The sequence below is a fragment of the Dipodomys spectabilis genome, unplaced genomic scaffold (assembly GCF_019054845.1).
Source record: "Dipodomys spectabilis isolate Male_0828 unplaced genomic scaffold, ASM1905484v1 ptg000187l, whole genome shotgun sequence".
Classification (NCBI taxonomy): domain Eukaryota; kingdom Metazoa; phylum Chordata; class Mammalia; order Rodentia; family Heteromyidae; genus Dipodomys; species Dipodomys spectabilis.
In genome coordinates, this window is record NW_024870864.1 from 968943 (window position 1) to 984685 (window position 15743).

The window sequence follows — 15743 nt, forward strand, 5'->3', positions numbered from 1 at the left end:
CACGTGAACTTATATGCAAGACAAAGAGTACAGAAATAAAAAACAGCAACAGAAGGCAATAAACTAAAGAAAGGAAAGGAAAAGAAAAAAAAGAACTGAAAACAGTACAAAAAAAAAAAACTTCTTGCTTCCATTTCTTGGAGTTCATTTCAATAAGCATTATTTTGTATGCTGTTTACCATAGCTAAGATATGGAATCAGCCCAGATACCCCTCAGTGGGGATGAATGGATCAAGAAAATGTGGTATACATACACAATGGAATTCTATGCCTCCATCAGAAAGGATTACATTGCTCCATTTGTAATGAAATGGAAAGACTTGGAAAAAAAGTATACTAAGCAAAGTATGTCAGACTCAAAGAAACATAGGCTGCATGGTTTCCCTCATTTGAATGTGCCTATAAATCTACAAGTAAACCCAATGGATTCTAAAAGACAAGTACTTATACTTGGACATGATTAATTAAACAGCACACTCAACATTCATACAGTGAGAACAAAGGAGGATATTCTTAGGACATATGAAGATTTTAAAACTGTTCTAAATTGATGATACTATGATTTGATCCTCAGAATAAAGATATTCCCTTTTATGGAATAAGAAAAGATCATATGTATTTGGGCACCAGTGGCTTACATCTGAAACTCTAGCTACTTAGGAGGCTGAGATCTGAGGAGTTCTGTTCAAAGCCAGCTTGGGCCTGTAAGTCTGTGAGACTCTTATTGCCAGTTAGCCAGCAAAAAGCCACAAACAGAATTGTGGCTCAAGTGGCAAAGTGTCAGTTTTGAGTAAAAAAGCTAAATGATAGTGCCTAGACCCCAGTATCAGAAAAAAAGAAAAGAGGGCTGGGAAGGTGGCTCAGTGGTAGAGTGCTTTCCTTGCATGCATGAGGCCCTGGGTTCGATTCCTCAGCACCACATAAGCAAAAAGAAAAAATGGAAGTGGAGCTGTGGCTCAAGTGGTAGAGCACTAGCCTTGAGCTGAAGAGCTGAGGGACAGCACCCAGGCCCAGAGTTCAGACCCCATGACTGGACCCCCCCCCAAAAAAAAACAAAAAAAGAAAAGAAAAAAGATAAAGAATCACATCCTAATAAACAGAATAAAACCCATCATTGCTGCTATTCTGCCCTTTATTGGAAATGTTGAAAAGATGAGGACCAATGCTAACAGTCACTGTGATGACAGGTTCTCAGAAGGAACTCTGGGAAAACAATGTTGAGTGGGGTCAGGGCATGACCTTCAGAAGGAGGAAGCCAGGAACACAACAAAAGTACATATCTGTTACTACATGCTCTTCAACTGCACTGCATGTTGAAACAGAAAGAAATGGTGCAAAACAGAATATGACAGCCATCTCCACCTACTCATAACCAAGGTATGTGCCTATGCTTTTGAATATGAGGTAATTGCAAATAAAAATTATTTGGAAGCACTTTAAACATTAATGTAAGGTTTCAGTTTCTATCAGAGTAGTAATATATCTCAAACAACAAGGAAATACTATACTTTCTTCAGAAAAGGTGAACCTCCTGTGTCTCGTTGCTATGTATTTGCTCATCCAAGCCTCTAGGGCTACCATTGCTGGTTGTGGCTAAATGAGGGTGTGAGAGAAAATCTATCCCTAGCCCCTCCTCTGTCCCTAAAAAGGGAGCACAGGCCAAGGTCAGGCTAGCTAGATGCTGCCCTCATTCTTATTCATTTCATTTCTTTTCTTTTTCCAGGCCCTGGTTCCTTTGTAAGCCTTGTTGTAGGTCCTCTAACTGATCTGATCAGTCAACTTAGAAACTGAGCTTTCTAGGAGGAGAGGGTGAAACATCTGCTGAACAGATGGCCAACTCTAGGTTGCCTGGACCATGTACAAAGTATTCTTTCTTCATAAAATTGAAGAATACTGTAGGAAAAATGTGAGATTCCTAAGGGTCCAAGCCTGGCCATCTTACTTTCTCCTTTTCCTCTTCTCATGCCTTCCTGCCCACAACTCGAAAGTCTCAGCCTTTAGAAATTCCAAGCAAGTGCCTTTGCTCAGAGCTGGGAATTGCGTGGGTGGCTGTGTGAGGTGGTGGTACCAGAGTTACTGCCTCTTTCCAGGCCTTTCCAGTAGGTTCTGGTGCTCCCCCAGCTCTCCATTTCTAGCTTTTTGCTGCTGCTCTTCCAGTTACATTCCCACAGTCTGATTCTTTCATAGCCAGTTGTAGAAACATCCCAGGAACTCCCATGGGGCCCCCACCAGGCCAGCATGCTTCCTTTTCTCCAGTGTAAGTGGGAACAGGAGCCGTCCGCTGGGATCAGCAGCACACATGCTTTCCCAGACTATCTCAAGGCCCATTTTCTATTGAAAGCCTGAGCAATAAGCCACATGGTCCTTGCAGTTCTGGTTCCAGCTCCCTCCTCAGTGGACATCATGGTGCAGAACAACTGAAATTGTCATTGCTGGCTTGTCACATCTACTCCAAGATCTTCAGGAATTTTAACCAATGCATTGTTCACCAAGACATCATCAAAATGATCTCGATTTCTATGCAAACATATGAAATACTAAACAAAGATAATGGAGCTGCAAAACTTAGCTCTTCCTGTTTTATCACGTTTTACATTTTCCAGCACTCTGAGGTTATCTATATTGATTGCATCTTATGGGATGAAGTATTTCTCCCAACTTGAAGGAGCCCTTACAAGAGCATCTATACCATGTTGGAATAAGCTCATGCCTTGTGATGTGGACCATTGATTGTTGGATGTACCTAACAACTACTGCAAGAGTGTGTGCAGGGTGCTCATACTGAATTAGAAATAAAGGAAGCCAAGCTGGGCTAGTTACTCAGGAGGTTGAGCTCTGAGATCTGAGCATAGCAGTTCAAAGCTAGACTGGGTGGGAAAGCCCATGAGACTCCCCCCTATCCGCTCCCATCCTGGGGCTTGAACTCAGGGCCTGGGCACTGTTCCTGAGCCTCTTTGTGCTCAAGGCTAGCACCCTACCACTTGAGCCACAGTGTCACTTTTTCTTTTTTCTTTAATAATTTTTTTATTATGAAAATACTGTACAGAGGGGTTACAGTTACATGAGCAAGGTAATGACTACATTTCTACTTCTCGCTTTTTCTGAGTTTATTGGAAATAGGTCTCATGGACTTTTCTGCTTGGGCTGGCTTCAAACTGCCATCTTCAGATCTCAGCCTCCTGAGTAGCTAGGATTACAGGTGTGAACCACCAGTGCCCAGCTCCATGAGACTCTTTTTCTTTCTTTTCTTTTTTTTTTTTTGGTCGGTTGTGGGGCTTGAACTCTGGACTTGGGCTCTGTCCCTGAGCTATTCAGCTCAAGGTGAGCGCTCTAGTGCTTGAGCCACAGCGCCACTTCCGGTTTTCTCATGGTTTATTGGAGATAAGAGTCTCATGGACTTTCCTGCCTGGGCTGGCTTTGAACCACGATCCTCAAATCTCAGCCTCCTGAGTAGCTAGTATTACGGGCATGAGCCACTGGCGTCCGGGCTCCATGAGACCCTTATCTCCAGTTAACTACCAAAAAAGCCAGAAATGGTGCTGTGGCTCAAGTGGTAGAGCACTAGCCTAGAGCTGAAGAGCTGAGGGACAGTGCCCAGGCCCAGAGTTCAGGCACCATGACTGGCAAAAAAAAAAAAAAAAGTAGTGGCATCTATTTGTGCCTACACCTGCACTGCTTGTGTACCAGTTCTATGGTGGCAGCCAGACTCTCTGTACAGTTATAGAGCTGTGGAGTCTTCAAAGCTCTTCCACGTGCAAGTTCTGCTAGTGCAGTCTCAGTGCCTCTAAGACAGTTGTACTGAGGAATATGGCTGCAATTCAGTACCCGAAAGAACTTTTCAGACCACCTTCCACAGTACATAACACCTGAGATTGGGGGCTATCCTCAAGATTCTAAGTAGTGAAGGAAAATGACCCTGTCCTGGCTTTGATATGCCTTGAATGTATTTCCCTAAGGACCCATGGGACAAAACTGAATCCTAAACTAAAGCAGAAGTTAGGGAATGGGAAAACCTCCCAGGCTCCTGGATTGGGAGGATTAACATTGTGAAAATGGCAATACTGCCAAAGGTTATCTACAAATTCAATGCAATACTTATCACTATCCCAACCTCATTCTTCAAGAAAATAGAAGAAGCAGGGGGCGGGGAAGGTGGCTCAGTGGTAGAGCGCTTGCCTTGAGCTGAAGAGCTGAAGGACAGCACCCAGGCCCAGAGTTCAGGCCCCATGACCGGACACCCCCCCTCAAAAAAAAAAGAAAGAAAGAAAATAGAAGAAGCAATCCAAAAATTCATATGGAACAACAAAAGACCCTCAAATAGCAAAAACAATTCTTGGCAGAAAGAACAGCGCTGGAGGAATATCAATACCAAATTTCAAACTCTACTACAAAACCATAGTAATCAAAATAGCTTGGTACTGGCACAAGAACAGACCTGAGGACCAATGGAATAGAACTGAGGACCCAGAAATGAACCCACAGACCTATAGCCACCTAATCTTCGATAAGGGAGCTAAAAAATAGAATGGAATCCCATTTGTCCAAACTTTTTTTTGATTGTTTCTGGGTCTCTATTAAGAAAATTTCAGCCTGTGTCAAGGAGACCTAGGTTTTTTCCTATTCTGTCCTGTAATATTTTCAGGGTGTCTGCTTTGACTCCAAGGTCTTAGATCCATTTGGAGTTGATTCTGGTGCAGGGTGATATATAAGGATCTAGCTTCAGTTTTCTGTAAGTGATTAACCAATTTTGCCAGCACCATTTACTGAAGAGGATGTCTTTCTTCCATTCTATTTTTTTAGCTCCTTTATAGAAGATTAGATAGCAATTGGTCTGTGGGTTCATTTCTGGGTTTTCAATTCTATTCCATTGGTCCTGAGGTCTGTTCTTATGCCAGTACCAAGCTATTTTGATTACTATGGCTTCGTAGTAGAGTTTGAAATTTGGTATTGATATTCCTCCAGCATTGTTCTTTCTGTTAAGGATCGTTTCTACTATTCAGGGTCTTTTATTGTATAAGCCAGACCCAAAGAAACATAGGTCCCATGGTTTCCCTTATTTGCAATAACTAGTATATGTCTGAGACAGGCAGAAACGGTCAGACGATTTGATGTTAGGTGAAATGAACCCCAAGATAAGGATTCAAATGGTTTTTCTTTCTTGCGATTGTTTCTAACACATTTATAAGATGATTTCTTTCATGCTTTGTATGTCCCTCCCCCACGGTATAACCCCTGTTTTCACTGTATTTGATGTCGGCATAATTTGTGGAGGGGAAGGGAAAAAACAAATTGTTTAAATAGGGATACAGGTGGACCCATTGCAACAATGAAACGTACAGACATTATGTAGAAAAATGAACTTTACAACTTTCGCGGGGGTGGGGGGTGGGAAAGAGTGAAGGGATGAGGTGGAGACGGGGTCGGGGGAGATGGGAGGGCAGGAATGGAAAGGGTAAACAAAGCAGGAGGCAACAATACTTGATAAGAAATGTACTCATTTCCTTGCTCATGTAATTGTAACCCCTCTGTATGGTATTTTCACAATTAAAAAAACTTATTTAAAAAAATAGAATGGAAGAAAGACAGTCTCTTCAGTAAATGGTGCTGGCAAAATTGGTTAAACACTTGTAGAAAACTAAAGATAGATCCTTATGGGGCTGGGAAGGTGGCTCAGTGGTAGAGTGCTTGCCTTGCATGCATGAGGCCCAGGGTTCAATTCCTCAGCACCACATAAGCAGAAAAACCCAGAAGTGGCACTGTGGCTCAAGTGGTTAAAGTACTAACCTTAAGCTGAAGAGCTAAGGGACAGTGCCCAGGCCCAGAGTTCAGGCCCCACGACCGACCAAAAAAAAAAAAAAAAAAAGATAGATCCTTATATATCACCCTGCACCAGAATCGACTGCAAATGGATCAAAGACCTCAAAGTCAAAGTAGACACCCTGAAAACATTACAGGAAGGAATAGGAGAAACTCTAGGGCTCCTTGGCTCTTTTTTTTTTGCTGGTCATGGGTCCTGAACTCTGGGCCTAGGCGCCGTCTCTCAGCTCTTCAGCTCAAGGCTAGTGCCCTACCACTTGAGCCACAGTGCCACTTCCAGCCTTTTCTGCTTATGTGGTGCTGAGGAATCAAATCTAGGGCTTCATGCGTGCAAGGCAAGCACTCTACCACTGAGCTGCCGTCCCAGCCCTGAAATTTTCTTAATAAAGACCCAGAAACACAACAAATCAAAGAAAGGTTGGACAAATGGGATTGCACGAAACTGCAGAGTCTCTGCATGGCAAAGGACATAGCTAGCAAGATCAATAGAAAACCTACAGATTGGGAGAAGATCTTCACTAGCCATACAACAGACAAGGGTCTCATATCTAAAATATACTTAGAACTCAAAAAACTAAATCCTCCTACAACAAATCCTCAAAGAAACAACTGCCCAATAAATAAGTGGGCTAAAGACTTAAAGAGAAACCTCTCTGAAGAGGAAATAAGAATGGCCAATAGACACATGAAGAAATGCTCAACTTCTCTAGCCATAAAAGAAATGCAAATCAAAACAACATTGAGATTCCACCTCACCCCAGTTAGAATGGGTATAATCAAAAAATCTAATAACAACAGATACTGGAGGGGATGTTGCCAAAAGGGAACTCTACTGCATTGTTGGTGGGAGTATAAACTTGTTCAACCATTTTGGAAAGCAGTATGGAGATTTCTCAAAAGACTTCACATAGAGCTCTCCTATGATTCAGCAATTCCACTTTGGGCATTTACCCAAACAATCACAAACAAGGTCATACCAAAGCTACCAGTACAACCATGTTTATCACAGCATTATTCACCAAAGCTAAGATATGGAACCAACCTTGATGTCCCTCAGTAGATCAATGAATCAAGAAAATTATATATATATGTATATATATATATATATATATATACACACACACACACATTCTCTCTCTCTCTCACATACTCTCTCTCTCTCTCTCTCTCTCTCTCTCTCTCTCTCTCTCTCACACACACACACACACACACACACACACACACACACACACAATGGAATTCTATGCCTTCATCAGAAAGAATGACATTGCCCCATTTGTTAGGAAATAGAAAGACCTGGAAAAAATTATATTAAGTGAAATAAACCAGGCCCAAAGAAACATAAGACCCATGGTTTCCCTTATTTACAATAACTAATTTATGTCTAGGACAAGCAGAAAAGGTCAAAAGCTTTGTATATATGACCATATGAGATGATGTTAAGTGAAATGAACCCCAAGATAGGGATATAAGTGGTTTTTTCTTTCTTGCTATTGTTTTTAATATATTTAAAATGTACTATGTGATTTTTTTGTTTCTCTTGTATGTTCTTCCCCCATGATATAACCCCTGTTTTTACTGTATATGATGTGGGTGCTCTGCCTTTGTACATACATTTTTCTAATTTGGGGAGGGGAAGGGAAATAACAAAATGCTGAGATAAGGATACAGGTTGACCCATTGTAACAATGAGATGTACAAGACACCATGTTGAAAATGAACTTTACAAGTTAGGGAGGTGGGGCGGGAAGGAATGGTAGGGGAGAAACAAAGGAGGAGGTAACATTGCTGGATAGAAAATGTACTTATTACTCATGTAACTCTAACCCCTCTGTACAGTATTTTTACAATAAAAAACACAAAAACCCTGAATCCTTGTTGTGAGATAAGAATGGAAATTTAATCCAACTATGGTGTTTGAGGGGCCTTTGGAATATATTAAAAGTAGTTAAGGTAATAAGGTCAGAGATAGTGTGATTGGTCACTGGAGGCTTTCAAAAAGAAAGAAGACTGAAAGGGACACACCTACCCCCCCCAACCCCCCCCACACCCCCCTCCCCTTTCTACTTCCTTAGGATTTTGCCTTTCATGCTAACAGCAGATTTGACCTTGGGCCAGAATTGTGAGCCACACTAAACCTCTTTTTTAGTTTACCAGCCTTGTGTACTTTGCTACAGTAACAGAAAAGGACTAATACACCTGTAGCTCTTTAAACTCCAAACCAAGCAGATGTTCAGAAATGGATGGTGCCCTTTAGAGCAATGCTTCAAGCCAGCTCACCAGCTAAGTGATCTTGGAAGTTATCATGCCTCCATATCCTCATCTGAAAAAAGGGATATTAATTCTTTCCTTATAGGGTTTTGTGGGGTTTCAGTGTGCTAACATACGTAAAGCTCTTAGAACAGTGTCCAACTAATACAACACCCAGCTCTGATCCTTTATGTCATAGGAGAGAAAATGAGATCAGAGTGAAAAACTAAGTGTAGCTAATCAAGCAAAGTTAGGACTAAACCCTTCTCTGCTCTGAAGTTTTCAGCAAATGATATCAACCCTTCTCTTTGACCTTGATGGCTGTGGATACCACAACAGCCACTGTAGTCATCATTTTATGTTTTATTATTTATTATTAAAGCTGCATTTTTTATTTAATGATATTTTTATTATCTTTAAGTGGTGGTACAAGTGGTTTCAATTCAATATGTCAATTTCTGATTATAATGCATCTTAATATCATCCCTTCCATCATTCTCCCTCATCTCTCTCAACCATTCTTATCCCCTCAAGTTACCTGGTTCCATTTTCACATACAAACATTGCACTCTCCCTCCCTTCCTCTCTCCATTCCAAAGCTGTATCTTTAAAGTGATGAGAATATTCTCCAAATAAATGTGACAGAATGTATCTACCCATTTCCTCTGGAAGAAGCAGAAGTTATAAGATCATTAAGCCCTTGGTGACTAGCGGTGGCTGTCAACTGCATTGCACATATCTGCAACCACACCTGCCTGCACCTGTTCACAGATACCTAGGGTCATGGCCATGGCCAAGGTTATTACAGGCCTATAAGAAGCTGTATCAAACACCAGAGGGGGCTGTTTTGAACTTCGTGCACAAAAGCCACATTTCTGGCACAATCATGACCGACATGTGGGCTCATCTTCAGGTCTGGGAATTTATCTAAATTGCTTAAAGTTTCCATTTCCCTCATTCCTATGGAGCTTCTACATCTCACTGTGTTTCTGATACTAGTTTTCCCATGATGCCCCAGTGCATGCAATAACTCTGAATGCCTTTCTCTTGCTTATCTGTCTAAATTACGAAGTCTTAGTAAAGTGGAGGGGAATGCCCTTGGTTCTAATATCATTATGAATCATCTTTGAAGGTTCCAGTCAGCCCAGAGAAAGTCTGGGGACCAACCTTTTCCTTGAGCTGAGAGAACTGTCACATTGCTGCATTCTGGACCTTCTCCTCTGCTTTTAAATTCAGTACCACATCCATGCAGACTCCAGGACTGACCCTATGCCCGCCTTCCATTCTTCCACATATTCTGGACAGGTGGTGTTTTCTTGGAGGGTGTTCCTCACTTCAGCCCTTGATCTCCTCAGCCTGCTGCTCCTGGCCTTCTTGTTTGCTGGAGGAGGAGCAGTTGGGTTAGGGAACCACTCTATCTGGGTTCCCTGTTCCTCTCTGTCTTTTGCTGTGTGTCTCTGCTACCTCACCTGAGAAGTCAGAGAGATCACAGGTATTGAGAGCTTTGTTTTGAGTGTTAAACGAAGTGACAGACAGAAGTTTCACATGGATAGTGATAGTGACACGCACCAAGTGTTATATATCACTGTCACCTCCTTGTGCAATCAGAATAACCTTACCTGTGAGTATGAGAGGAACATACATGTTGCTTGTACCCCCTCCCAATCTGCAAGAGATGCTTGCATAGGGCAAAAGGTGAGTGAATAAGTTGGGGGAACTTAGGGGAGCAGGTGTTGGGAAAGTTGGGATGCCTGAGTGGAGCAGAGTGGTAAAGAGTCAACTTGAAGGGACAGTAGAGGCACCTTCTGGGGTATTTTTTCCATGAGGTATTTTAAAGCAGCTTTGGGGGTTCCTGTCTATCCTACTGCACCTTGTGGAACACTTGAGAACAACCACATATCTGAGAGCTTAGCCTCTTCCCAGCTGAGGGAACTTCTTGGCTGTGTCTGAGTATTTCTACCTATGATACAGGGTGATGAACCCTCAAGGCACAGAGCTGTGGGAGATCAAGTGGGTACCACGGTGGGAAGAATGGCATGGGAATGGCCCACACAGTCCTGCATCAGTGTTTCCATGATGATGGCAGTGCTAGTGGTGATTCACAGTCCTGCTGTGTAGGGTGTTGGTTTGTGGGGGCATGTGAGGCTAAAATTCTGGCAGGAGGAAGAAAATAGTTAACCATGATGTTATAGAATATCAAATGGAGATGAGGAAGCTGACGAAAAAATTTTATATGAGCAAGGGGCTGAAGAGTGGCAGGTATTGGGCTTGGCATCTCTGAGGAGTCCATCTTACCTGGTAAATCTCCTTCAATCAGCACCTCCAAAAGGGACCAGAAATTGTCTTCTTATTAACTGATCTCTTTTACCTGTTTTCCTGCCATCTGAACTCTTCTTCCTCCAACTCTTCTTAGTGTCCCTTCAACTCTTGTTGGCCCCTGGCGTATTCTTCTGGCTTAGAAATACCTCATTTGAGCTATCGCCTTGAGCTGAAGAGCGCAGGGACAGTGCCTAGACCCAGAGTTCAAGCCCTGAGACCAACCAAAAAAAAAAAAAAAAAAAAAGGATGTCCAGAAATACCTCATTTGACTCTGCTCATGACACTTTCTTAAATAGGAAGGCAAATGTCCTTGAAAGATCCTAAGTCCTCCAGGCTCTGGTTGGTCTTTGTCTTAGGATGCAGGATCCTCAGTGCCTCTAAGTGATAATTTGCAATACTATCTTTAATGGCCAATAGTATAACTTTGAAGGAGTTACTAACGCATATTTCTTTTCACTTGATCATTGATGCTAAAGATCTTCATGGTTGTAAAATATATGGTAATATGAGCCAGGAGCTGGTGGCTCATGCCTATAGCCTTAGCTACTCAGGAAGCTGAGATCTGAGGATCCCAGGCAGAAAAAGTCTGTGAGATTTTTATTTCTAATTAACCAGCAAAAAACCAGAATTGTATGGTTCAAGTGGTAGAGTGTCAGCCTTAAGCAAAAGAAGCTAAGTGAGAACACAAGGTCCTGAGTTCAAGCCCCACTACTGTTACACACAAAAAATTACGTAAATGAAATATGTGATAATATGGCTGAGGAGAGATGTTTTGCAAGTTTAGGGGGCGTATGGTATGTTTTTGGACATCATGTTCTCAATGGCACCGACAGGATGGTGAGGCTGTTTCATCAAAATGATGACAACACGTGAATCCTTACATTGCTGAAGATCAAAACTCCTTGGTCAGGATGAAAGAGCACAGCATTTGCCCTGGTGGCTTTTGCCTTTTTATTCTCCGTGTTTAGGACTGGATGGCTGTGATAGAGATGTGTAGCCCAAACTCAGAACCTACCAAGAGCCACCAGAATGACATCCATCACCTTAATTGTAGCATGACCTTACTGCCTGTTTCCTTGTTTACTGTCTTGTAGCCCTCACTGTTTGCCTCCCACTCCCCATTTACTCTTCCTTTTCCTACCCCTCCATCAATGTCCTGCTTCTTATCTTCTGCTCAGAATCATTGTCTCCACCTGATTCCAGGTTCCTGAAGTTCAGTTCACCCAGCTGTCTTCCTGTCAGAGCTGTGAACAGGCTTCAGCTTAGGGAACCTGAGGTGCCAGAGCTCCTGGAACTTGCACAGGTGCTACACACAGGCTAGAGTGTCTTAGGGATGTGGCCAGTGGCTCAAGGCTCTGCAGAGCTCAGCCCCAGCCAGTCTGCTCTGGTGAGACATGGAGAGCTCCCTCCCATATGCTGAGTACCCTTTGTACCATAGAATTTCTCGTGATTGATAACAGTTTGAAGAAAGTTTTAGTGGTTAGATGTAAATGAAGAGGGAAATTATTTGAAGAGGCAGAATTAGGTCAGGCACTGGTGGCTCATGCCTGTAATCCTAGCTATACAGGAGGCTGAAATCTAAGGATTGAGGTTTGCACCCAGCCCAGGCAGGAAATCTGTGAGACTCTTATCTCCCTTTAACCACCAAAAAGCCAGGGTGAAGCTGTGGTTCAAGTGGTAGAGCACCAGCCTTGAGCAAAACAGCTAAGAGACAGTGCCCAGGCCCTGAGTTCAAGCCCCAGTACCTGCAAAAAACAAAACAAAAAAAAGTGAATTAACCCTCTCGGTGGCACATGGCATGATACTGGAGAAGAACTAGGAGTGTGCAGAGCAGGATCTAGGTTGAAGCTTCTGTCTAGCAGGTAAAAGTGTAGGCCCACATCACAGCTGAGACACCGTTGGAGGCTGTGTTATTGCTCAGGGTGGAGAAAGAATATATGTGTATTGAGTGATAATGCAGTCCCACAGCAAGGCCACAAATGCTGAGAGTAGACCCATGTAGAAGGATACCTGGCCTGAAGTGATGGTCACATGCTCCAGAATGGCTGTTCTAATCTAGTCTGGGGAGGAAAATATAAGATTTCATATGTTACAGTTCAAGGAAGACAGATCTGAGGGTTTATCTCCTTAACCAGCTGGAAATAGAGGCATGTTAACCTTGAATGAAAATGTTGAGCAAGAAGCCTCAGTATACACATACACAAGCACACACACATACACACATGCGCACACACATACTGCCTATACTCACACAAACATGAAAGAAAGAAAGAAAAAAAGAAAGAAAGAAAGAAAGAAAGAAGAAAAGGAAGGAAGGAGAGAAGGAAGGAAGGAAGGGAAAGGAAGAAAGAAAAGAATAAAGGAAAACAGAAAAAGAAACAACAAAACTGAAGTAATAGTATACTCATTAATATATATTGTATAAATTAGTGTGAGAGCAAATTCCAGCATATGCTTAAATTGGTTTATACTCATTTTGAAATGTATTTTCCTCTTACATAGCTTGCTTTTAAAATGTTCTGAGAAATATAATTGAATTTACAGATTTAGTCATTTTTATTCACCAGCCCCATATTGTATGAAACTAAAATAAAAATATCCTAGATTAAAAAAAAAGACTTTGTGTCAGTTTCCAATGGAAACTCAGGCTTTTTATTTCATAATAAATCATGTTTTCATGGTTGGGGCAAGTCCCAAGGCCTGCTCTTGAGAAGGACTGAGACCACTGGTTGGTGTCTGTGTGGCCGCTGCAGGTGGCCAGGTCCTCGCAGAAGCAGGTATGAGGATGTGGACGGCGCACAAGCACAGAAGCCGGAGCAAATACTAGGACGTGGCCCAGCAGCGCGCGAGAAGGCTGGAGGCCACGGACCTCCCTCTCTGTGGTTCCTGCATCACTGCCACAGTGGCATCGCGGGCATCCTCCCAGGCACCTTGTGTGAGGCTTTGGCAACAGTCCTCGAGCCCCTGAGCTAGACAGCCACTGGTGTCTGGCTGTGAGTGGTCCATTTCCTTCCTGGGCCACTGTGATTGGTCCATTTCCCCTGACCGGCTATGATTGGTCCTTTATTCCCTGACATCACTGGGCCATAGTAAGGAGTCTCCGCGGAGGTATATAGGAGGCCATTCTGCTCCACCTTTGTCCGTTACCAGCACTGGGAGCTCCTGAGTGGTGGTCCGCTGGCCGGGTCTACATTGACAGTTTTTGTATGTGTAAGGGGGCAGGGAGCTTGGATTTGGGCATTGCTTTTTGCTTATTTTTTTCTGGTTTTTACATATTTTTTTAAGCTTTTTTTTCTTTTCTTGGTCATGGGGCTTGAACTCAGGGCCTGGGCACTGTTCCTGAGCTCTTTCACACAAGACTAATATTCTACCACTTTGAGCCACAGCTCTACTTCCGGTTCTACAGGGATTTTTCTGCCCCAGCCAGCTTCAAACCACTACCCCCAGATCTTAGTGTTCTGAGAAGCTAGGACTACAGGTGTGAGCCACTGGCACCGGGCTGCATTTAGCTGATTTTAATTAGATCTGCTACTTGCCATCTTAGCAGAAAGATGGCAGAATACAGCGAATTATCTTCAAGCTCCTCGGAGGATGAAGAGATCATTGAACAATACCATATGAAGGAGATCATTGGTTATGGCAGCTTTGGATATGTGAAACTAGCCTATCACCGCCTCACAGGCACCCAAGTGGCAGTGAAAATACTCCTGAAGGGTGAGTTCTACAATCATCGGATCAAAAATGAGGTGGACATTATTAAGACTGTACATCACCCACATGTAATCAGGTTGTACCAGGTTATGGAGAAGGACGAGCATGTGTACCTAGTTATGGAGCTGGCCACCAAGGGAGACCTCCTAGGGTGGATCCGAAAATCCAGCCGTCTATTCGAGGATGAAGCTAGGAGACTCTTCAAACAGATTGTGAGTGCTGTGCAGTACTTTCACCGGAATGGAATTGCACACCGAGACCTTAAGCCCACCAACATCCTGTTGGATGCCAAAGGCAATGCCAAGGTCAGTGACTTTGGCCTGAGCATCCGGACCACGCCAGGGCAGTTGCTGAAGGATGTATGTGGTGCCTTGATATTCCGTCCCCCTGAAATGTTCCTGCGTGAAAATTATGATGGTTGTAAGGTGGACATCTGGACCTTGGGTGTCCTTTTGTATTTTATGCTAACAGGAAAATTCCCATTTCAGGGGATCAATTTTAGCCAGATACAGGTACTGGTCCTGGAGGCTAGGTACATTGCTCCATTTTACCTGTCTGCAAAAGGGCGGAATATCATCTTCCAATTGCTAACTGCAGACCCAAAGCAGAGGCCCAGTATCGAACAAATAATTGAGCACCCATGGCTCAACCAAGTTGAGGAATGTGCCCCGTGTTCTGATGAGCCACTGCCCAGTGAGCTGGATCCCATTATTGTTGCAGTAATGTGTGACATGGGGTACAATCTAGCTGAGATCTGCAAATCTATTCTGGATAGAGCATTCAATGAAGCCATGGGCACATACCTTGTAATAAAAGAACACTTGAAGAAGACTGTCACCAGTGTTAAAACAGTGCCTTTGACTGTTCCACCATGCCCAACTCCTGAAGACCTTTCTGCCTTCCCTCTCCCTCCACGAAGGACAGCCAGTTTACCTACTCAGCTTAACACCATCATCTCATCTGAATTTCACTTGCCCTATGATGACAAGCAGTCACCAACGAAGAGAGGCCTAAGTGTTACTCTGCCTGCCATTCCCCTCTGCTTCCTGCAAAAGATTCCCAGTTCCAGTGTAAGCCCATGCCATGACTCTATGCTTTCTCATAACTGTTATTTCTTTTTGAGCAGCAATGAGCGATGTGGATCAGAGGAAAACACCCTTTCCTCTGGGCAGCTGAATGATGAGTTCACAGATTCTAGCTTGAATAGATGGGGCTGGAGGAGGGTGGCTCACAGCATAGCCACCATTCTTCGCAGAATATGCTGCTGTATGCAGGCCCCAAAGTAAAGTCCATAGGTTAGAAACAATTATTCCAGATAAAGAGGTGAAGAACCTGAAACATACCAAAACAATTGAAAGCTTCTTGGACTCAAAGAGCTGCAGGAGGGAGTTATACAAGAAGTTTACTCTGCTTTGTGCCCAGCATGCCCAGCAGAGGCCTCAGTCTAGCACAGCAGGATGATATGCCAAGTGCTATAGGATTTTCCAGGTGGGATTCTAATCAAAAGACATTTAACACTGGGCTGGATTTCCAAGGTTGAAAGGTAAGCTAAAGGTGGCCTGGAATTGCTTGTACCTTCTGAGCTGAGGGATTCCAGCGTGAACCCTTACATACACTTGGTCACTTCTAATCATTTCGCTGAGTTC

The 15743-nt window shown here is 43.2% G+C and overlaps 1 protein-coding gene across 1 annotated transcript; it reads left to right on the plus strand.

The window, feature by feature from the left end:
• The first annotated feature begins 13937 nt into the window (after window positions 1-13937).
• On the plus strand, window positions 13938-15383 carry LOC122121214 (sperm motility kinase Z-like). Its single transcript, XM_042695355.1, has one exon. It carries the CDS (start codon window positions 13938-13940, stop codon window positions 15381-15383), a length of 1446 nt encoding a protein of 481 aa, XP_042551289.1.
• The last annotated feature ends 360 nt before the right edge of the window (window positions 15384-15743 follow it).

What these genes read in the sequence shown, in the direction of transcription:
- LOC122121214 (XM_042695355.1), top strand. Translation starts at nt 13,938, where the DNA reads ATGGCAGAATACAGCGAATTATCTTCAAGCTCCTCGGAGGATGAAGAG.